This window comes from Oncorhynchus gorbuscha, unplaced genomic scaffold, assembly GCF_021184085.1.
Source record: "Oncorhynchus gorbuscha isolate QuinsamMale2020 ecotype Even-year unplaced genomic scaffold, OgorEven_v1.0 Un_scaffold_1132, whole genome shotgun sequence".
NCBI classification, from domain to species: domain Eukaryota; kingdom Metazoa; phylum Chordata; class Actinopteri; order Salmoniformes; family Salmonidae; genus Oncorhynchus; species Oncorhynchus gorbuscha.
This window is the reverse complement of record NW_025746004.1, coordinates 84,452-109,101: the sequence shown is the minus strand read 5'-3', so window position 1 is coordinate 109,101 and position 24,650 is coordinate 84,452. Positions and strand designations below refer to the sequence as shown.

Genomic DNA, 24,650 nt, shown 5'->3' with positions numbered 1-24,650 from the left:
AATATACCTCTACCAGCCTGGGTAATATACCTCTACCAGCCTGGGTAATATACCTCTACCAGCCTGGGTAATATACCTCTACCAGCCTGGGTAATATACCTCTACCAGCCTGGGTAATATACCTCTACCAGCCTGGGTGGCTGGGTAATATACCTCTACCAGCCTGGGTAATATACCTCTACCAGCCTGGGTGGCTGGGTAATATACCTCTACCAGCCTGGGTAATATACCTCTACCAGCCTGCGTAATATACCTCTACCAGCCTGGGTAATATACCTCTACCAGCCTGGGTAATATACCTCTACCAGCCTGGGTAATATACCTCTACCAGCCTGGGTAATATACCTCTACCAGCCTGGGTAATATACCTCTACCAGCCTGGGTAATATACCTCTACCAGCCTGGGTGGCTGGGTAATATACCTCTACCAGCCTGGGTGGCTGGGTAATTTTCCTCTACCAGCCTCGGTAATATAACTCTATCAGCCTGGATGGCTGGGTAGAGTTCAGTCCTCTGATTATCCTGTCTCATTCTCCATAGAGTTCAGTCCTCTGATTCTCCTGTCTCGTTGTCTCATTCTCCATAGAGTTCAGTCCTCTGATTCTCCTGTCTCGTTGTCTCATTCTCCATAGAGTTCAGTCCTCTGATTCTCCTGTCTCGTTGTCTCATTCTCCATAGAGTTCAGTCCTCTGATTCTCCTGTCTCATTCTCCATAGAGTTCAGTCCTCTGATTCCCCTGTCTTGTTGTCTCCTACTAGCTTCTAAGGAGTACCAGATGGTGACTTTGTCCAGAGACCAGACTCTGAGAATATGGAGGCTGGATCCACAGCTACAGAAGGTGTGGAATCTGTCAAATCGAATATTCTATTCAAATCTCTATGTGTCCCTGGTCAGAAGTGGTGCGGTATTTAGGAACTGGGTGTCATTTGGGACTTCATGTTAACTCCACACGTATGTTCTCCCTGTGTTTCTCTGTGTAGCTGTGTGCCAATGACCTGGTAGAGGATCCGATAGAGGGCATCAGCCTAACTACCGAGTCAGAGAAGAGCCTTCCCTCTCAGGACCCTGAACCCACCATACACAGCTGTGGCCTGCCAGCCGAACACCTGCAGGGTGAGGGCCGCAATCAACGCCCGCCTGCCTAACTTGATGGGTCATGTGATCATCTGGCGAAGTGGCCTTTGGTTTAGACATGCTAGCTAGCTAAACGATGAACCTAATGGTGCTTTCAAGACAACTGGGGAACTTGGAGGTTAAATTATGACGGCGGTGCCCTTCAGGTCGGATAGTCGGGGGTCGAGAAAGAGGCCAGAGTTCCCGATGACCGTTCAAAATGATTTTTCTGACTACAGTAGAACAGAGGAATGTATAGACCTGACTACAGTAGAACAGAGGAATGTATAGACCTGACTACAGTAGAACAGAGGAATGTATAGACCTGACTACAGAGGAATGTATAGACCTGACTACAGAGGAATGTATAGACCTGACTACAGAGGAATGTATAGACCTGACTACAGAGGAATGTATAGACCTGACTACAGAGGAATGTATAGACCTGACTACAGTAGAACAGAGGAATGTATAGACCTGACTACAGAGGAATGTATAGACCTGACTACAGAGGAATGTATAGACCTGACTACAGAGGAATGTATAGACCTGACTACAGAGGAATGTATAGACCTGACTACAGTAGAACAGAGGAATGTATAGACCTGACTACAGTAGAACAGAGGAATGTATAGACCTGACTACAGAGGAATGTATAGACCTGACTACAGTAGAACAGAGGAATGTATAGACCTGACTACAGTAGAACAGAGGAATGTATAGACCTGACTACAGAGGAATGTATAGACCTGACTACAGTAGAACAGAGGAATGTATAGACCTGACTACAGAGGAATGTATAGACCTGACTACAGAGGAATGTATAGACCTGACTACAGAGGAATGTATAGACCTGACTACAGAGGAATGTATAGACCTGACTACAGAGGAATGTATAGACCTGACTACAGTAGAACAGAGGAATGTATAGACCTGACTACAGTAGAACAGAGGAATGTATAGACCTGACTACAGAGGAATGTATAGACCTGACTACAGTAGAACAGAGGAATGTATAGACCTGACTACAGAGGAATGTATAGACCTGACTACAGTAGAACAGAGGAATGTATAGACCTGACTACAGAGGAATGTATAGACCTGACTACAGAGGAATGTATAGACCTGACTACAGAGGAATGTATAGACCTGACTACAGTAGAACAGAGGAATGTATAGACCTGACTACAGAGGAATGTATAGACCTGACTACAGAGGAATGTATAGACCTGACTACAGAGGAATGTATAGACCTGACTACAGTAGAACAGAGGAATGTATAGACCTGACTACAGTAGAACAGATGAATGTATAGACCTGACTACAGAGGAATGTATAGACCTGACTACAGAGGAATGTATAGACCTGACTACAGAGGAATGTATAGACCTGACTACTACAGAGGAATGTATAGACCTGACTACAGAGGAATGTATAGACCTGACTACAGAGGAATGTATAGACCTGACTACAGAGGAATGTATAGACCTGACTACAGAGGAATGTATAGACCTGACTACAGAGGAATGTATAGACCTGACTACAGAGGAATGTATAGACCTGACTACAGAGGAATGTATAGACCTGACTACAGAGGAATGTATAGACCTGACTACAGAGGAATGTATAGACCTGACTACAGAGGAATGTATAGACCTGACTACAGAGGAATGTATAGACCTGACTACAGAGGAATGTATAGACCTGACTACAGAGGAATGTATAGACCTGACTACAGAGGAATGTATAGACCTGACTAGAGGAATGTATAGACCTGACTACAGAGGAATGTATAGACCTGACTACAGAGGAATGTATAGACCTGACTACAGAGGAATGTATAGACCTGACTACAGAGGAATGTATAGACCTGACTACAGAGGAATGTATAGACCTGACTACAGAGGAATGTATAGACCTGACTACAGAGGAATGTATAGACCTGACTACAGAGGAATGTATAGACCTGACTACAGAGGAATGTATAGACCTGACTACAGAGGAATGTATAGACCTGACTACAGAGGAATGTATAGACCTGACTACAGTAGAACAGAGGAATGTATAGACCTGACTACAGAGGAATGTATAGACCTGACTACAGTAGAACAGAGGAATGTATAGACCTGACTACAGAGGAATGTATAGACCTGACTACAGAGGAATGTATAGACCTGACTACAGAGGAATGTATAGACCTGACTACAGAGGAATGTATAGACCTGACTACAGAGGAATGTATAGACCTGACTACAGTAGAACAGAGGAATGTATAGACCTGACTACAGAGGAATGTATAGACCTGACTACAGAGGAATGTATAGACCTGACTACAGAGGAATGTATAGACCTGACTACAGAGGAATGTATAGACCTGACTACAGAGGAATGTATAGACCTGACTACAGAGGAATGTATAGACCTGACTACAGAGGAATGTATAGACCTGACTACAGAGGAATGTATAGACCTGACTACAGAGGAATGTATAGACCTGACTACAGAGGAATGTATAGACCTGACTACAGAGGAATGTATAGACCTGACTACAGAGGAATGTATAGACCTGACTACAGAGGAATGTATAGACCTGACTACAGAGGAATGTATAGACCTGACTACAGAGGAATGTATAGACCTGACTACAGAGGAATGTATAGACCTGACTACAGAGGAATGTATAGACCTGACTACAGAGGAATGTATAGACCTGACTACAGAGGAATGTATAGACCTGACTACAGTAGAACAGAGGAATGTATAGACCTGACTACAGTAGAACAGAGGAATGTATAGACCTGACTACAGAGGAATGTATAGACCTGACTACAGAGGAATGTATAGACCTGACTACAGAGGAATGTATAGACCTGACTACAGAGGAATGTATAGACCTGACTACAGAGGAATGTATAGACCTGACTACAGTAGAACAGAGGAATGTATAGACCTGACTACAGAGGAATGTATAGACCTGACTACAGTAGAACAGAGGAATGTATAGACCTGACTACAGTAGAACAGAGGAATGTATAGACCTGACTACAGAGGAATGTATAGACCTGACTACAGAGGAATGTATAGACCTGACTACAGAGGAATGTATAGACCTGACTACAGAGGAATGTATAGACCTGACTACAGAGGAATGTATAGACCTGACTACAGAGGAATGTATAGACCTGACTACAGTAGAACAGAGGAATGTATAGACCTGACTACAGTAGAACAGAGGAATGTATAGACCTGACTACAGAGGAATGTATAGACCTGACTACAGAGGAATGTATAGACCTGACTACAGAGGAATGTATAGACCTGACTACAGAGGAATGTATAGACCTGACTACAGAGGAATGTATAGACCTGACTACAGTAGAACAGAGGAATGTATAGACCTGACTACAGTAGAACAGAGGAATGTATAGACCTGACTACAGAGGAATGTATAGACCTGACTACAGAGGAATGTATAGACCTGACTACAGAGGAATGTATAGACCTGACTACAGAGGAATGTATAGACCTGACTACAGTAGAACAGAGGAATGTATAGACCTGACTACAGTAGAACAGAGGAATGTATAGACCTGACTACAGTAGAACAGAGGAATGTATAGACCTGACTACAGAGGAATGTATAGACCTGACTACAGTAGAACAGAGGAATGTATAGACCTGACTACAGTAGAACAGAGGAATGTATAGACCTGACTACAGAGGAATGTATAGACCTGACTACAGAGGAATGTATAGACCTGACTACAGAGGAATGTATAGACCTGACTACAGAGGAATGTATAGACCTGACTACAGAGGAATGTATAGACCTGACTACAGAGGAATGTATAGACCTGACTACAGAGGAATGTATAGACCTGACTACAGAGGAATGTATAGACCTGACTACAGAGGAATGTATAGACCTGACTACAGTAGAACAGAGGAATGTATAGACCTGACTACAGAGGAATGTATAGACCTGACTACAGAGGAATGTATAGACCTGACTACAGTAGAACAGAGGAATGTATAGACCTGACTACAGAGGAATGTATAGACCTGACTACAGAGGAATGTATAGACCTGACTACAGAGGAATGTATAGACCTGACTACAGAGGAATGTATAGACCTGACTACAGAGGAATGTATAGACCTGACTACAGAGGAATGTATAGACCTGACTACAGAGGAATGTATAGACCTGACTACAGAGGAATGTATAGACCTGACTACAGAGGAATGTATAGACCTGACTACAGTAGAACAGAGGAATGTATAGACCTGACTACAGAGGAATGTATAGACCTGACTACAGAGGAATGTATAGACCTGACTACAGAGGAATGTATAGACCTGACTACAGAGGAATGTATAGACCTGACTACAGAGGAATGTATAGACCTGACTACAGAGGAATGTATAGACCTGACTACAGAGGAATGTATAGACCTGACTACAGAGAACAGAGGAATGTATAGACCTGACTACAGAGGAATGTATAGACCTGACTACAGAGGAATGTATAGACCTGACTACAGTGGAATGTATAGACCTGACTACAGAGGAATGTATAGACCTGACTACAGAGGAATGTATAGACCTGACTACAGAGGAATGTATAGACCTGACTACAGAGGAATGTATAGACCTGACTACAGAGGAATGTATAGACCTGACTACAGAGGAATGTATAGACCTGACTACAGAGGAATGTATAGACCTGACTACAGAGGAATGTATAGACCTGACTACAGAGGAATGTATAGACCTGACTACAGAGGAATGTATAGACCTGACTACAGAGGAATGTATAGACCTGACTACAGAGGAATGTATAGACCTGACTACAGAGGAATGTATAGACCTGACTACAGAGGAATGTATAGACCTGACTACAGAGGAATGTATAGACCTGACTACAGAGGAATGTATAGACCTGACTACAGAGGAATGTATAGACCTGACTACAGAGGAATGTATAGACCTGACTACAGAGGAATGTATAGACCTGACTACAGAGGAATGTATAGACCTGACTACAGAGGAATGTATAGACCTGACTACAGAGGAATGTATAGACCTGACTACAGAGGAATGTATAGACCTGACTACAGAGGAATGTATAGACCTGACTACAGAGGAATGTATAGACCTGACCAGAGGAATGACTGACAGAGGAATGTATAGACCTGACTACAGAGGAATGTATAGACCTGACTACAGAGGAATGTATAGACCTGACTACAGAGGAATGTATAGACCTGACTACAGAGGAATGTATAGACCTGACTACAGAGGAATGTATAGACCTGACTACAGAGGAATGTATAGACCTGACTACAGAGGAATGTATAGACCTGACTACAGAGGAATGTATAGACCTGACTACAGAGGAATGTATAGACCTGACTACAGAGGAATGTATAGACCTGACTACAGAGGAATGTATAGACCTGACTACAGAGGAATGTATAGACCTGACTAGAGGAATAGACCTGACTACAGAGGAATGTATAGACCTGACTACAGAGGAATGTATAGACCTGACTACAGAGAACAGAATGTATAGACCTGACTACAGAGGAATGTATAGACCTGACTACAGAGGAATGTATAGACCTGACTACAGAGGAATGTATAGACCTGACTACAGAGGAATGTATAGACCTGACTACAGAGGAATGTATAGACCTGACTACAGTAGAACAGAGGAATGTATAGACCTGACTACAGAGGAATGTATAGACCTGACTACAGAGGAATGTATAGACCTGACTACAGAGGAATGTATAGACCTGACTACAGAGGAATGTATAGACCTGACTACAGAGGAATGTATAGACCTGACTACAGAGGAATGTATAGACCTGACTACAGAGGAATGTATAGACCTGACTACAGAGGAATGTATAGACCTGACTACAGAGGAATGTATAGACCTGACTACAGAGGAATGTATAGACCTGACTACAGAGGAATGTATAGACCTGACTACAGAGGAATGTATAGACCTGACTACAGAGGAATGTATAGACCTGACTACAGAGGAATGTATAGACCTGACTACAGAGGAATGTATAGACCTGACTACAGAGGAATGTATAGACCTGACTACAGAGGAATGTATAGACCTGACTACAGAGGAATGTATAGACCTGACTACAGAGGAATGTATAGACCTGACTACAGAGGAATGTATAGACCTGACTACAGAGGAATGTATAGACCTGACTACAGAGGAATGTATAGACCTGACTACAGAGGAATGTATAGACCTGACTACAGAGGAATGTATAGACCTGACTACAGAGGAATGTATAGACCTGACTACAGAGGAATGTATAGACCTGACTACTGAGGAATGTATAGACCTGACTACAGAGGAATAGAACAGAGAGAATGTATAGACCTGACTACAGAGGAATGTATAGACCTGACTACAGTAGAACAGAGGAATGTATAGACCTGACTACAGTAGAACAGAGGAATGTATAGACCTGACTACAGAGGAATGTATAGACCTGACTACAGAGGAATGTATAGACCTGACTACAGAGGAATGTATAGACCTGACTACAGAGGAATGTATAGACCTGACTACAGTAGAACAGAGGAATGTATAGACCTGACTACAGAGGAATGTATAGACCTGACTACAGAGGAATGTATAGACCTGACTACAGAGGAATGTATAGACCTGACTACAGAGGAATGTATAGACCTGACTACAGAGGAATGTATAGACCTGACTACAGAGGAATGTATAGACCTGACTACAGAGGAATGTATAGACCTGACTACAGTAGAACAGAGGAATGTATAGACCTGACTACAGAGGAATGTATAGACCTGACTACAGTAGAACAGAGGAATGTATAGACCTGACTACAGAGGAATGTATAGACCTGACTACAGTAGAACAGAGGAATGTATAGACCTGACTACAGTAGAACAGAAATGTATAGACCTGACTACAGAGGAATGTATAGACCTGACTACAGAGGAATGTATAGACCTGACTACAGAGGAATGTATAGACCTGACTACAGTAGAACAGAGGAATGTATAGACCTGACTACAGTAGAACAGAGGAATGTATAGACCTGACTACAGAGGAATGTATAGACCTGACTACAGAGGAATGTATAGACCTGACTACAGAGGAATGTATAGACCTGACTACAGAGGAATGTATAGACCTGACTACAGAGGAATGTATAGACCTGACTACAGAGGAATGTATAGACCTGACTACAGTAGAACAGAGGAATGTATAGACCTGACTACAGAGGAATGTATAGACCTGACTACAGTAGAACAGAGGAATGTATAGACCTGACTACAGAGGAATGTATAGACCTGACTACAGAGGAATGTATAGACCTGACTACAGAGGAATGTATAGACCTGACTACAGAGGAATGTATAGACCTGACTACAGTAGAACAGAGGAATGTATAGACCTGACTACAGTAGAACAGAGGAATGTATAGACCTGACTACAGTAGAACAGAGGAATGTATAGACCTGACTACAGTAGAACAGAGGAATGTATAGACCTGACTACAGTAGAACAGAGGAATGTATAGACCTGACTACAGAGGAATGTATAGACCTGACTACAGTAGAACAGAGGAATGTATAGACCTGACTACAGTAGAACAGAGGAATGTATAGACCTGACTACAGTAGAACAGAGGAATGTATAGACCTGACTACAGAGGAATGTATAGACCTGACTACAGTAGAACAGAGGAATGTATAGACCTGACTACAGAGGAATGTATAGACCTGACTACAGAGGAATGTATAGACCTGACTACAGAGGAATGTATAGACCTGACTACAGAGGAATGTATAGACCTGACTACAGTAGAACAGAGGAATGTATAGACCTGACTACAGAGGAATGTATAGACCTGACTACAGTAGAACAGAGGAATGTATAGACCTGACTACAGAGGAATGTATAGACCTGACTACAGAGGAATGTATAGACCTGACTACAGAGGAATGTATAGACCTGACTACAGAGGAATGTATAGACCTGACTACAGAGGAATGTATAGACCTGACTACAGAGGAATGTATAGACCTGACTACAGAGGAATGTATAGACCTGACTACAGAGGAATGTATAGACCTGACTACAGAGGAATGTATAGACCTGACTACAGAGGAATGTATAGACCTGACTACAGAGGAATGTATAGACCTGACTACAGAGGAATGTATAGACCTGACTACAGAGGAATGTATAGACCTGACTACAGAGGAATGTATAGACCTGACTACAGAGGAATGTATAGACCTGACTACAGAGGAATGTATAGACCTGACTACAGAGGAATGTATAGACCTGACTACAGAGGAATGTATAGACCTGACTACAGAGGAATGTATAGACCTGACTACAGAGGAAATGTATAGACCTGACTACAGAGGAATGTATAGACCTGACTACAGAGGAATGTATAGACCTGACTACAGAGGAATGTATAGACCTGACTACAGAGGAATGTATAGACCTGACTACAGTAGAACAGAGGAATGTATAGACCTGACTACAGTAGAACAGAGGAATGTATAGACCTGACTACAGAGGAATGTATAGACCTGACTACAGAGTAATGTATAGACCTGACTACAGTAGAACAGAGGAATGTATAGACCTGACTACAGAGGAATGTATAGACCTGACTACAGTAGAACAGAGGAATGTATAGACCTGACTACAGAGGAATGTATAGACCTGACTACAGAGGAATGTATAGACCTGACTACAGTAGAACAGAGGAATGTATAGACCTGACTACAGAGGAATGTATAGACCTGACTACAGAGGAATGTATAGACCTGACTACAGAGGAATGTATAGACCTGACTACAGAGGAATGTATAGACCTGACTACAGAGGAATGTATAGACCTGACTACAGTAGAACAGAGGAATGTATAGACCTGACTACAGAGGAATGTATAGACCTGACTACAGAGGAATGTATAGACCTGACTACAGAGGAATGTATAGACCTGACTACAGAGGAATGTATAGACCTGACTACAGTAGAACAGAGGAATGTATAGACCTGACTACAGAGGAATGTATAGACCTGACTACAGTAGAACAGAGGAATGTATAGACCTGACTACAGTAGAACAGAGGAATGTATAGACCTGACTACAGAGGAATGTATAGACCTGACTACAGAGGAATGTATAGACCTGACTACAGAGGAATGTATAGACCTGACTACAGAGGAATGTATAGACCTGACTACAGAGGAATGTATAGACCTGACTACAGAGGAATGTATAGACCTGACTACAGAGGAATGTATAGACCTGACTACAGAGGAATGTATAGACCTGACTACAGTAGAACAGAGGAATGTATAGACCTGACTACAGAGGAATGTATAGACCTGACTACAGAGGAATGTATAGACCTGACTACAGAGGAATGTATAGACCTGACTACAGAGGAATGTATAGACCTGACTACAGAGGAATGTATAGACCTGACTACAGTAGAACAGAGGAATGTATAGACCTGACTACAGTAGAACAGAGGAATGTATAGACCTGACTACAGAGGAATGTATAGACCTGACTACAGAGGAATGTATAGACCTGACTACAGAGGAATGTATAGACCTGACTACAGAGGAATGTATAGACCTGACTACAGAGGAATGTATAGACCTGACTACAGAGGAATGTATAGACCTGACTACAGAGGAATGTATAGACCTGACTACAGAGGAATGTATAGACCTGACTACAGTAGAACAGAGGAATGTATAGACCTGACTACAGTAGAACAGAGGAATGTATAGACCTGACTACAGTAGAACAGAGGAATGTATAGACCTGACTACAGAGGAATGTATAGACCTGACTACAGAGGAATGTATAGACCTGACTACAGAGGAATGTATAGACCTGACTACAGAGGAATGTATAGACCTGACTACAGAGGAATGTATAGACCTGACTACAGAGGAATGTATAGACCTGACTACAGAGGAATGTATAGACCTGACTACAGAGGAATGTATAGACCTGACTACAGTAGAACAGAGGAATGTATAGACCTGACTACAGAGGAATGTATAGACCTGACTACAGAGGAATGTATAGACCTGACTACAGAGGAATGTATAGACCTGACTACAGAGGAATGTATAGACCTGACTACAGAGGAATGTATAGACCTGACTACAGAGGAATGTATAGACCTGACTACAGAGGAATGTATAGACCTGACTACAGAGGAATGTATAGACCTGACTACAGAGGAATGTATAGACCTGACTACAGAGGAATGTATAGACCTGACTACAGAGGAATGTATAGACCTGACTACAGAGGAATGTATAGACCTGACTACAGAGGAATGTATAGACCTGACTACAGAGGAATGTATAGACCTGACTACAGAGGAATGTATAGACCTGACTACAGAGGAATGTATAGACCTGACTACAGAGGAATGTATAGACCTGACTACAGAGGAATGTATAGACCTGACTACAGAGGAATGTATAGACCTGACTACAGAGGAATGTATAGACCTGACTACAGTAGAACAGAGGAATGTATAGACCTGACTACAGAGGAATGTATAGACCTGACTACAGAGGAATGTATAGACCTGACTACAGTAGAACAGAGGAATGTATAGACCTGACTACAGAGGAATGTATAGACCTGACTACAGTAGAACAGAGGAATGTATAGACCTGACTACAGAGGAATGTATAGACCTGACTACAGTAGAACAGAGGAATGTATAGACCTGACTACAGTAGAACAGAGGAATGTATAGACCTGACTACAGAGGAATGTATAGACCTGACTACAGAGGAATGTATAGACCTGACTACAGTAGAACAGAGGAATGTATAGACCTGACTACAGTAGAACAGAGGAATGTATAGACCTGACTACAGAGGAATGTATAGACCTGACTACAGAGGAATGTATAGACCTGACTACAGAGGAATGTATAGACCTGACTACAGTAGAACAGAGGAATGTATAGACCTGACTACAGTAGAACAGAGGAATGTATAGACCTGACTACAGAGGAATGTATAGACCTGACTACAGAGGAATGTATAGACCTGACTACAGAGGAATGTATAGACCTGACTACAGAGGAATGTATAGACCTGACTACAGAGGAATGTATAGACCTGACTACAGTAGAACAGAGGAATGTATAGACCTGACTACAGAGGAATGTATAGACCTGACTACAGTAGAACAGAGGAATGTATAGACCTGACTACAGTAGAACAGAGGAATGTATAGACCTGACTACAGTAGAACAGAGGAATGTATAGACCTGACTACAGAGGAATGTATAGACCTGACTACAGAGGAATGTATAGACCTGACTACAGTAGAATGTATAGACCTGACTACAGTAGAACAGAGGAATGTATAGACCTGACTACAGTAGAACAGAGGAATGTATAGACCTGACTACAGTAGAACAGAGGAATGTATAGACCTGACTACAGAGGAATGTATAGACCTGACTACAGAGGAATGTATAGACCTGACTACAGTAGAACAGAGGAATGTATAGACCTGACTACAGAGGAAGTAGAACAGAGGAATGTATAGACCTGACTACAGAGGAATGTATAGACCTGACTACAGAGGAATGTATAGACCTGACTACAGAGGAATGTATAGACCTGACTACAGAGGAATGTATAGACCTGACTACAGAGGAATGTATAGACCTGACTACAGAGGAATGTATAGACCTGACTACAGAGGAATGTATAGACCTGACTACAGAGGAATGTATAGACCTGACTACAGAGGAATGTATAGACCTGACTACAGAGGAATGTATAGACCTGACTACAGAGGAATGTATAGACCTGACTACAGAGGAATGTATAGACCTGACTACAGAGGAATGTATAGACCTGACTACAGAGGAATGTATAGACCTGACTACAGAGGAATGTATAGACCTGACTACAGAGGAATGTATAGACCTGACTACAGAGGAATGTATAGACCTGACTACAGAGGAATGTATAGACCTGACTACAGAGGAATGTATAGACCTGACTACAGAGGAATGTATAGACCTGACTACAGAGGAATGTATAGACCTGACTACAGAGGAATGTATAGACCTGACTACAGAGGAATGTATAGACCTGACTACAGAGGAATGTATAGACCTGACTACAGAGGAATGTATAGACCTGACTACAGAGGAATGTATAGACCTGACTACAGAGGAATGTATAGACCTGACTACAGAGGAATGTATAGACCTGACTACAGAGGAATGTATAGACCTGACTACAGAGGAATGTATAGACCTGACTACAGAGGAATGTATAGACCTGACTACAGAGGAATGTATAGACCTGACTACAGAGGAATGTATAGACCTGACTACAGAGGAATGTATAGACCTGACTACAGAGGAATGTATAGACCTGACTACAGAGGAATGTATAGACCTGACTACAGAGGAATGTATAGACCTGACTACAGAGGAATGTATAGACCTGACTACAGAGGAATGTATAGACCTGACTACAGAGGAATGTATAGACCTGACTACAGAGGAATGTATAGACCTGACTACAGAGGAATGTATAGACCTGACTACAGAGGAATGTATAGACCTGACTACAGAGGAATGTATAGACCTGACTACAGAGGAATGTATAGACCTGACTACAGAGGAATGTATAGACCTGACTACAGAGGAATGTATAGACCTGACTACAGAGGAATGTATAGACCTGACTACAGAGGAATGTATAGACCTGACTACAGAGGAATGTATAGACCTGACTACAGTAGAACAGAGGAATGTATAGACCTGACTACAGAGGAATGTATAGACCTGACTACAGAGGAATGTATAGACCTGACTACAGAGGAATGTATAGACCTGACTACAGAGGAATGTATAGACCTGACTACAGAGGAATGTATAGACCTGACTACAGTAGAACAGAGGAATGTATAGACCTGACTACAGTAGAACAGAGGAATGTATAGACCTGACTACAGAGGAATGTATAGACCTGACTACAGAGGAATGTATAGACCTGACTACAGAGGAATGTATAGACCTGACTACAGAGGAATGTATAGACCTGACTACAGTAGAACAGAGGAATGTATAGACCTGACTACAGTAGAACAGAGGAATGTATAGACCTGACTACAGAGGAATGTAGAGGAATAGACCTGACTACAGAGGAATGTATAGACCTGACTACAGAGGAATGTATAGACCTGACTACAGAGGAATGTATAGACCTGACTACAGAGGAATGTATAGACCTGACTACAGAGGAATGAGGAATGTATAGACCTGACTACAGAGGAATGTATAGACCTGACTACAGAGGAATGTATAGACCTGACTACAGAGGAATGTATAGACCTGACTACAGAGGAATGTATAGACCTGACTACAGAGGAATGTATAGACCTGACTACAGAGGAATGTATAGACCTGACTACAGTAGAACAGAGGAATGTATAGACCTGACTACAGAGGAATATATAGACCTGACTACAGAGGAATGTATAGACCTGACTACAGAGGAATGTATAGACCTGACTACAGAGGAATGTATAGACCTGACTACAGAGGAATGTATAGACCTGACTACAGAGGAATGTATAGACCTGACTACAGTAGAACAGAGGAATGTATAGACCTGACTACAGAGGAATGTATAGACCTGACTACAGAGGAATGTAGAACAGAGGAATGTATAGACCTGACTACAGAGGAATGTATAGACCTGACTACAGTAGAACAGAGGAATGTATAGACCTGACTACAGTAGAACAGAGGAATGTATAGACCTGACTACAGAGGAATGTATAGACCTGACTACAGAGGAATGTATAGACCTGACTACAGAGGAATGTATAGACCTGACTACAGAGGAATGTATAGACCTGACTACAGTAGAACAGAGGAATGTATAGACCTGACTACAGAGGAATGTATAGACCTGACTACAGTAGAACAGAGGAATGTATAGACCTGACTACAGTAGAACAGAGGAATGTATAGACCTGACTACAGAGGAATGTATAGACCTGACTACAGAGGAATGTATAGACCTGACTACAGAGGAATGTATAGACCTGACTACAGAGGAATGTAATAGACCTGACTACAGAGGAATGTATAGACCTGACTACAGAGGAATGTATAGACCTGACTACAGTAGAACAGAGGAATGTATAGACCTGACTACAGAGGAATAGAACAGAGGAATGTATAGACCTGACTACAGAGGAATGTATAGACCTGACTACAGTAGAACAGAGGAATGTATAGACCTGACTACAGAGGAATGTATAGACCTGACTACAGTAGAACAGAGGAATGTATAGACCTGACTACAGAGGAATGTATAGACCTGACTACAGAGGAATGTATAGACCTGACTACAGAGGAATGTATAGACCTGACTACAGAGGAATGTATAGACCTGACTACAGAGGAATGTATAGACCTGACTACAGAGGAATGTATAGACCTGACTACAGAGGAATGTATAGACCTGACTACAGAGGAATGTATAGACCTGACTACAGAGGAATGTATAGACCTGACTACAGTAGAACAGAGGAATGTATAGACCTGACTACAGAGGAATGTATAGACCTGACTACAGTAGAACAGAGGAATGTATAGACCTGACTACAGTAGAACAGAGGAATGTATAGACCTGACTACAGAGGAATGTATAGACCTGACTACAGAGGAATGTATAGACCTGACTACAGAGGAATGTATAGACCTGACTACAGTAGAACAGAGGAATGTATAGACCTGACTACAGTGTATAGACCTGACAGAGGAATGTATAGACCTGACTACAGAGGAATGTATAGACCTGACTACAGAGGAATGTATAGACCTGACTACAGAGGAATGTATAGACCTGACTACAGTAGAACAGAGGAATGTATAGACCTGACTACAGAGGAATGTAGAACAGAGGAATGTATAGACCTGACTACAGAGGAATGTATAGACCTGACTACAGAGGAATGTATAGACCTGACAGAGGAATGTATAGACCTGACTACAGAGGAATGTATAGACCTGACTACAGAGGAATGTATAGACCTGACTACAGAGGAATGTATAGACCTGACTACAGAGGAATGTATAGACCTGACTACAGAGGAATGTATAGACCTGACTACAGAGGAATGTATAGACCTGACTACAGAGGAATGTATAGACCTGACTACAGAGGAATGTATAGACCTGACTACAGAGGAATGTATAGACCTGACTACAGAGGAATGTATAGACCTGACTACAGAGGAATGTAGAACAGAGGAATGTATAGACCTGACTACAGAGGAATGTATAGACCTGACTACAGTAGAACAGAGGAATGTATAGACCTGACTACAGTAGAACAGAGGAATGTATAGACCTGACTACAGTAGGAATAATAATAATAATATATGCCATTTAGCAGAGGAATGTATATCTACAGAGGAATGTATAGACCTGACTACAGTCAGTGTGCATACATTCTACGTAGGGTGGTCCCGGAATCGAACCCACTACAGAGGAATAACCTGACGTTACAGACCTGACTACAGAGGAATGCTCTACCAACTGACTACAGAAGGACCAGTAGAACAGAGGAATGTATAGACCTGACTACAGAGGAATGTATAGACCTGACTACAGAGGAATGTATAGACCTGACTACAGAGGAATGTATAGACCTGACTACAGAGGAATGTATAGACCTGACTACAGAGGAATGTATAGACCTGACTACAGAGGAATGTATAGACCTGACTACAGAGGAATGTATAGACCTGACTACAGAGGAATGTATAGACCTGACTACAGAGGAATGTATAGACCTGACTACAGAGGAATGTATAGACCTGACTACAGAGGAATGTATAGACCTGACTACAGAGGAATGTATAGACCTGACTACAGAGGAATGTATAGACCTGACTACAGAGGAATGTATAGACCTGACTACAGAGGAATGTATAGACCTGACTACAGAGGAATGTATAGACCTGACTACAGAGGAATGTATAGACCTGACTACAGAGGAATGTATAGACCTGACTACAGAGGAATGTATAGACCTGACTACAGAGGAATGTATAGACCTGACTACAGAGGAATGTATAGACCTGACTACAGAGGAATGTATAGACCTGACTACAGAGGAATGTATAGACCTGACTACAGAGGAATGTATAGACCTGACTACAGAGGAATGTATAGACCTGACTACAGAGGAATGTATAGACCTGACTACAGAGGAATGTATAGACCTGACTACAGAGGAATGTATAGACCTGACTACAGTAGAACAGAGGAATGTATAGACCTGACTACAGAGGAATGTATAGACCTGACTACAGAGAACAGAAATGTATAGACCTGACTACAGAGGAATGTATAGACCTGACTACAGAGGAATGTATAGACCTGACTACAGAGGAATGTATAGACCTGACTACAGAGGAATGTATAGACCTGACTACAGAGGAATGTAGAACAGAGGAATGTATAGACCTGACTACAGAGGAATGTATAGACCTGACTACAGTAGAACAGAGGAATGTATAGACCTGACTACAGAGGAATGTATAGACCTGACTACAGTAGAACAGAGGAATGTATAGACCTGACTACAGTAGAACAGAGGAATGTATAGACCTGACTACAGAGGAATGTATAGACCTGACTACAGAGGAATGTATAGACCTGACTACAGAGGAATGTATAGACCTGACTACAGAGGAATGTATAGGCCTGACTACAGTAGAACAGAGGAATGTATAGACCTGACTACAGAGGAATGTATAGACCTGACTACAGTAGAACAGAGGAATGTATAGACCTGACTACAGTAGAACAGAGGAATGTATAGACCTGACTACAGAGGAATGTATAGACCTGACTACAGAGGAATGTATAGACCTGACTACAGAGGAATGTATAGACCTGACTACAGAGGAATGTATAGACCTGACTACAGAGGAATGTAATAGACCTGACTACAGAGGAATGTATAGACCTGACTACAGAGGAATGTATAGACCTGACTACAGTAGAACAGAGGAATGTATAGACCTGACTACAGTAGAACAGAGGAATGTATAGACCTGACTACAGAGGAATGTATAGACCTGACTACAGTAGAACAGAGGAATGTATAGACCTGACTACAGAGGAATGTATAGACCTGACTACAGTAGAACAGAGGAATGTATAGACCTGACTACAGAGGAATGTATAGACCTGACTACAGAGGAATGTATAGACCTGACTACAGAGGAATGTATAGACCTGACTACAGAGGAATGTATAGACCTGACTACAGAGGAATGTATAGACCTGACTACAGAGGAATGTATAGACCTGACTACAGAGGAATGTATAGACCTGACTACAGAGGAATGTATAGACCTGACTACAGTAGAACAGAGGAATGTATAGACCTGACTACAGTAGAACAGAGGAATGTATAGACCTGACTACAGAGGAATGTATAGACCTGACTAGAACAGAGGAATGTATAGACCTGACTACAGTAGAACAGAGGAATGACTATAGACCTGACTACAGAGGAATGTATAGACCTGACTACAGAGGAATGTATAGACCTGACTACAGAGGAATGTATAGACCTGACTACAGAGGAATGTATAGACCTGACTACAGTAGAACAGAGGAATGTATAGACCTGACTACAGTAGAACAGAGGAATGTATAGACCTGACTACAGAGGAATGTATAGACCTGACTACAGAGGAATGTATAGACCTGACTACAGAGGAATGTATAGACCTGACTACAGAGGAATGTATAGACCTGACTACAGTAGAACAGAGGAATGTATAGACCTGACTACAGAGGAATGTATAGACCTGACTACAGAGGAATGTATAGACCTGACTACAGAGGAATGTATAGACCTGACTACAGAGGAATGTATAGACCTGACTACAGAGGAATGTATAGACCTGACTACAGAGGAATGTGACTAGAGGAATGTATAGACCTGACTACAGAGGAATGTATAGACCTGACTACAGAGGAATGTATAGACCTGACTACAGTAGAACAGAGGAATGTATAGACCTGACTACAGAGGAATGTATAGACCTGACTACAGTAGAACAGAGGAATGTATAGACCTGACTACAGTAGAACAGAGGAATGTATAGACCTGACTACAGTAATAATAATAATAATAATATATGCCATTTAGCAGACGCTTTTATCCAAAGCGACTTACAGTCATGTGTGCATACATTCTACGTATGGGTGGTCCCGGGAATCGAACCCACTAACCTGGCGTTACAAGCGCCATGCTCTACCAACTGAGCTACAGAAGGACCAGTAGAACAGAGGAATGTATAGACCTGACTACAGAGGAATGTATAGACCTGACTACAGAGGAATGTATAGACCTGACTACAGAGGAATGTATAGACCTGACTACAGAGGAATGTATAGACCTGACTACAGAGGAATGTATAGACCTGACTACAGTAGAACAGAGGAGTGAGTGTTGTCTCTCTCTCTCTCACACCAACTCTCTCTCTCTCTCACACCAACTCTCTCTCTCTCACACCATCTCTCTCACTCGCTCACTCACTCACAGACCAGGCTGGTGCTCTGACCTCCGGTGGTAGACATGACTCTTCTGCTCTGCCCCAGACACTGCAACAGGAGTTCTCTCTGGTCAACCTGCAGATCAGAAACGTCAACGTGGAGGTGAGCTTATAACTCCTAATGACCTCTCCTATGATAGTCTTATGACTGCTTATAACTCCTAATGACCTCTCCTATGAAAGTCTTATGACTGCTTGTAACTCCTAATGACCTCTCCTATGATAGTCTTATGACTGCTTATAACTCCTAATGACCTCTCCTATGAAAGTCTTATGACTGCTTATAACTCCTAATGACCTCTCCTATGATAGTCTTATGACTGCTTATAACTCCTAATGACCTCTCCTATGATAGTCTTATGACTGCTTATAACTCCTAATGACTTTTCCTTTGAAAGTCTTATGACTGCTTGTAACTCCTAATGACCTCTCCTATGAAAGTCTTATGACTGCTTGTAACTCCTAATGACGTGTCCTATGATAGTCTTATGACTGCTTGTAACTCCTAATGACGTGTCCTATGATAGTCTTATCACTGCTTATAACTCCTGATGATGCTATGTCACTCCCCGTATGACAATTTATAACTCATCATGACATATGCTATGTCAATGATTTAAAACGGGTTATGACTCCTAATGACATCTGCTGTGTCAGTCTAACGATATCTAATGACGTTGTTATGTAGGCTTTATGACAGTGTAGCTAGACGGACCCCTGCACCCTTCATACCGTTACAATGGCTTTATTATGGTCTGTTCAACAGAACTACATCTCCCTTTATTATGGTCTGTTCAATAGAACTACATCTCCCTTTATTATGGTCTGTTCAATAGAACTACATCTCCCTTTATTATGGTGGTCTGTTCTATAGAACTACATCTCCCTTTATTATGGTCTGTTCAACAGAACTACATCTCCCTTTATTATGGTCTGTTCAACAGAACTACATCTCCCTTTATTATGGTGGTCTGTTCAACAGAACTACATCTCCCTTCATTATGGTGGTCTGTTCTATAGAACTACATCTCCCTTCATTATGGTGGTCTGTTCAACAGAACTACATCTCCCTTAATTATGGTGGTCTGTTCTATAGAACTACATCTCCCTTTATTATGGTGGTCTGTTCTATAGAACTACATCTCCCTTTATTATGGTGGTCTGTTCTATAGAACTACATCTCCCTTTATTATGGTCTGTTCTATAGAACTACATCTCCCTTTATTATGGTCTGTTCTATAGAACTACATCTCCCTTTATTATTATGGTCTGTTCTATAGAACTACATCTCCCTTCATTATGGTGGTCTGTTCTATAGACCTACATCTCCCTTTATTATTGTGGTCTGTTCTATAGAACTACATCTCCCTTTATTATGGTCTGTTCGACGTCTCCAGAACTCTGACACAGTGTCACTTTGTATCCCGACATGTTTCCTGCTTCCCATATGTCTTTGTTCTCCATCGTACCGATGTGGTTCTGTGGTGTGATTGTTCTCCATCGTACCAATGTGGTTCTGTGGTGTGATTGTTCTACACCGTACCAATGCGGTTCTGTGGTGTGATTGTTCTACGTAGAACTGATGTGTTTCTGTGGTGTGATTGTTCTCCATCGTACCAATGCGGTTCTGTGGTGTGATTGTTCTACATAGAACTGATGTGGTTCTGTGGTGTGATTGTTCTACGTAGAACTGATGTGGTTCTGTGGTGTGATTGTTCTACTTAGAACCGATGTGGTTCTGTGGTGTGATTGTTGTACACTGTACCAATGTGGTTCTGTGGTGTGATTGTTCTCCGTCGTACCAATGTGGTTCTGTGGTGTGATTGTTCTACGTAGAACTGATGTGGTTCTGTGGTGTGATTGTTCTCCATCGTACCAATGTGGTTCTGTGGTGTGATTTTTCTACATCGTACCAATGCGGGTCTGTGGTGTGATTTTTCTACACCGTACCAATGTGGTTCTGTGGTGTGATTGTTCTACACCGTACCAATGCGGTTCTGTGGTGTGATTGTTCTCCATCGTACCAATGCGGTTCTGTGGTGTGATTGTTCTACGTAGAACTGATGTGGTTCTGTGGTGTGATTGTTCTCCATCGTACCAATGCGGTTCTGTGGTGTGATTGTTCTACGTAGAACTGATGTGGTTCTGTGGTGTGATTGTTCTACGTAGAACTGATGTGGTTCTGTGGTGTGATTGTTCTACTTAGAACCGATGTGGTTCTGTGGTGTGATTGTTGTACACTGTACCAATGTGGTTCTGTGGTGTGATTGTTCTCCGTCGTACCAATGCGGTTCTGTGGTGTGATTGTTCTACGTAGAACTGATGTGGTTCTGTGGTGTGATTGTTCTCCATCGTACCAATGTGGTTCTGTGGTGTGATTGTTCTACATCGTACCAATGTGGTTCTGTGGTGTGATTGTTGTACACTGTACCAATGTGGTTCTGTGGTGTGATTGTTCTCCGTCGTACCAATGCGGTTCTGTGGTGTGATTGTTCTACGTAGAACTGATGTGGTTCTGTGGTGTGATTGTTCTACGTAGAACTGATGTGGTTCTGTGGTGTGATTGTTCTCCATCGTACCAATGTGGTTCTGTGGTGTGATTGTTGTACACTGTACCAATGTGGTTCTGTGGTGTGATTGTTCTCCGTCGTACCAATGTGGTTCTGTGGTGTGATTGTTCTACGTAGAACTGATGTGGTTCTGTGGTGTGATTGTTCTCCATCGTACCAATGTGGTTCTGTGGTGTGATTTTTCTACATCGTACCAATGCGGGTCTGTGGTGTGATTTTTCTACACCGTACCAATGTGGTTCTGTGGTGTGATTGTTCTACACCGTACCAATGCGGTTCTGTGGTGTGATTGTTCTCCATCGTACCAATGCGGTTCTGTGGTGTGATTGTTCTACGTAGAACTGATGTGGTTCTGTGGTGTGATTGTTCTCCATCGTACCAATGCGGTTCTGTGGTGTGATTGTTCTACGTAGAACTGATGTGGTTCTGTGGTGTGATTGTTCTACGTAGAACTGATGTGGTTCTGTGGTGTGATTGTTCTACTTAGAACCGATGTGGTTCTGTGGTGTGATTGTTGTACACTGTACCAATGTGGTTCTGTGGTGTGATTGTTCTCCGTCGTACCAATGCGGTTCTGTGGTGTGATTGTTCTACGTAGAACTGATGTGGTTCTGTGGTGTGATTGTTCTCCATCGTACCAATGTGGTTCTGTGGTGTGATTGTTCTACATCGTACCAATGTGGTTCTGTGGTGTGATTGTTCTCCATCGTACCAATGTGGTTCTGTGGTGTGATTGTTCTACATCGTACCAATGTGGTTCTGTGGTGTGATTGTTGTACACTGTACCAATGTGGTTCTGTGGTGTGATTGTTCTCCGTCGTACCAATGCGGTTCTGTGGTGTGATTGTTCTACGTAGAACTGATGTGGTTCTGTGGTGTGATTGTTCTACGTAGAACTGATGTGGTTCTGTGGTGTGATTGTTCTCCATCGTACCAATGTGGTTCTGTGGTGTGATTGTTGTACACTGTACCAATGTGGTTCTGTGGTGTGATTGTTCTCCGTCGTACCAATGCGGTTCTGTGGTGTGATTGTTCTACGTAGAACTGATGTGGTTCTGTGGTGTGATTGTTCTACGTAGAACTGATGTGGTTCTGTGGTGTGATTGTTCTCCATCGTACCAATGTGGTTCTGTGGTGTGATTGTTCTACATCGTACCAATGTGGTTCTGTGGTGTGATTGTTCTACATCGTACCAATGTGGTTCTGTGGTGTGATTGTTCTACATCGTACCAATGTGGTTCTGTGGTGTGATTGTTCCTCCAGATGGATGCAGTGAACGTAGCTGTGTGGTGTGATTGTTCAATGATGGTTCTGTGGTTGTGATTGATGGATTGAACCGGCTGTGTGGTGTGATTGTTCTACATCCTCCAGATGGATGCAGTGAACCGTAGCTGTGTGGTGTGATTGTTCTACATCCTCCAGATGGATGCAGTGAACCGTAGCTGTGTGGTGTGATTGTTCTACATCCTCCAGATGGATGCAGTGAACCGTAGCTGTGTGGTGTGATTGTTCTACATCCTCCAGATGGATGCAGTGAACCGTAGCTGTGTGGTGTCAGCCGTGTTCGGGACCAACCAGGTCCACCTGGTGGTGAAGTTCCCTTCCCACTACCCCAACAACGCTGCTCCATCCTTCCAGTTCATCTCCCCGACCACCATCCCCACAGCCATGAGGACCAAGATACAGAAGGTTGTGTGTGTGTGTGTGTGTGTGTGTGTGTGTGTGTGTGTGTGTGTGTGTGTGTGTGTGTGTGTGTGTGTGTGTGTGTGTGTGTGTGTGTGTGTGTGTGTGTGTGTGTGTGTGTGTGTGTGTGTGTGTGTGTGTGTGTGTGTGTGTGTCCCCTACCACCATCCCCACAGCCATGAGGACCAAGATACAGAAGGTAATGTGTGTGTGTGTGTGTGTCCCCTACCACCATCCCCACAGCCATGAGGACCAAGATACAGAAGGTCTGTGTGTCTGTATCGTGTGTGTCTGTATCGTGTGTGTCTGTATCGTGTGTCTGTCTCTCTCTCCTCACAGTTGTATCTCCTCTGTGTAGATCCTGACAGACACGTCACTGCAGAAGGTCAAGAGGAATCAGAACTGTCTGGAGCCCTGTGTTAGACAGCTGGTGTCCTGTCTGGAGTCTTACATGGTGAGACGCATACATTTTAAATACTTTTATTTTTATTTTTAATCCAATCGTTCAACAACATAGTACCGTCAAAGCTAAGGAACCTGGGACTAAACACCTCCCTCTGGAACTGGATCCTGGA

The 24,650-nt window shown here is 42.4% G+C and overlaps 1 protein-coding gene across 5 annotated transcripts in view; it reads left to right on the top strand.

The window, feature by feature from the left end:
• LOC124021576 (GATOR complex protein WDR59-like) overlaps window positions 1–24,650 on the top strand; it is an 80,074-nt gene that overhangs the window by 21,396 nt on the left and 34,028 nt on the right. For all 5 annotated transcript variants that reach the window (XM_046336721.1, XM_046336720.1, XM_046336724.1 and 2 more), the window contains exons 11-15: window positions 759–838; window positions 981–1,113; window positions 19,813–19,925; window positions 23,917–24,081; window positions 24,434–24,529. In XM_046336721.1, coding sequence (XP_046192677.1) covers window positions 759–838; window positions 981–1,113; window positions 19,813–19,925; window positions 23,917–24,081; window positions 24,434–24,529 — 587 coding nt within the window. The remainder of the gene's footprint in view (window positions 1–758; window positions 839–980; window positions 1,114–19,812; window positions 19,926–23,916; window positions 24,082–24,433; window positions 24,530–24,650) is intronic.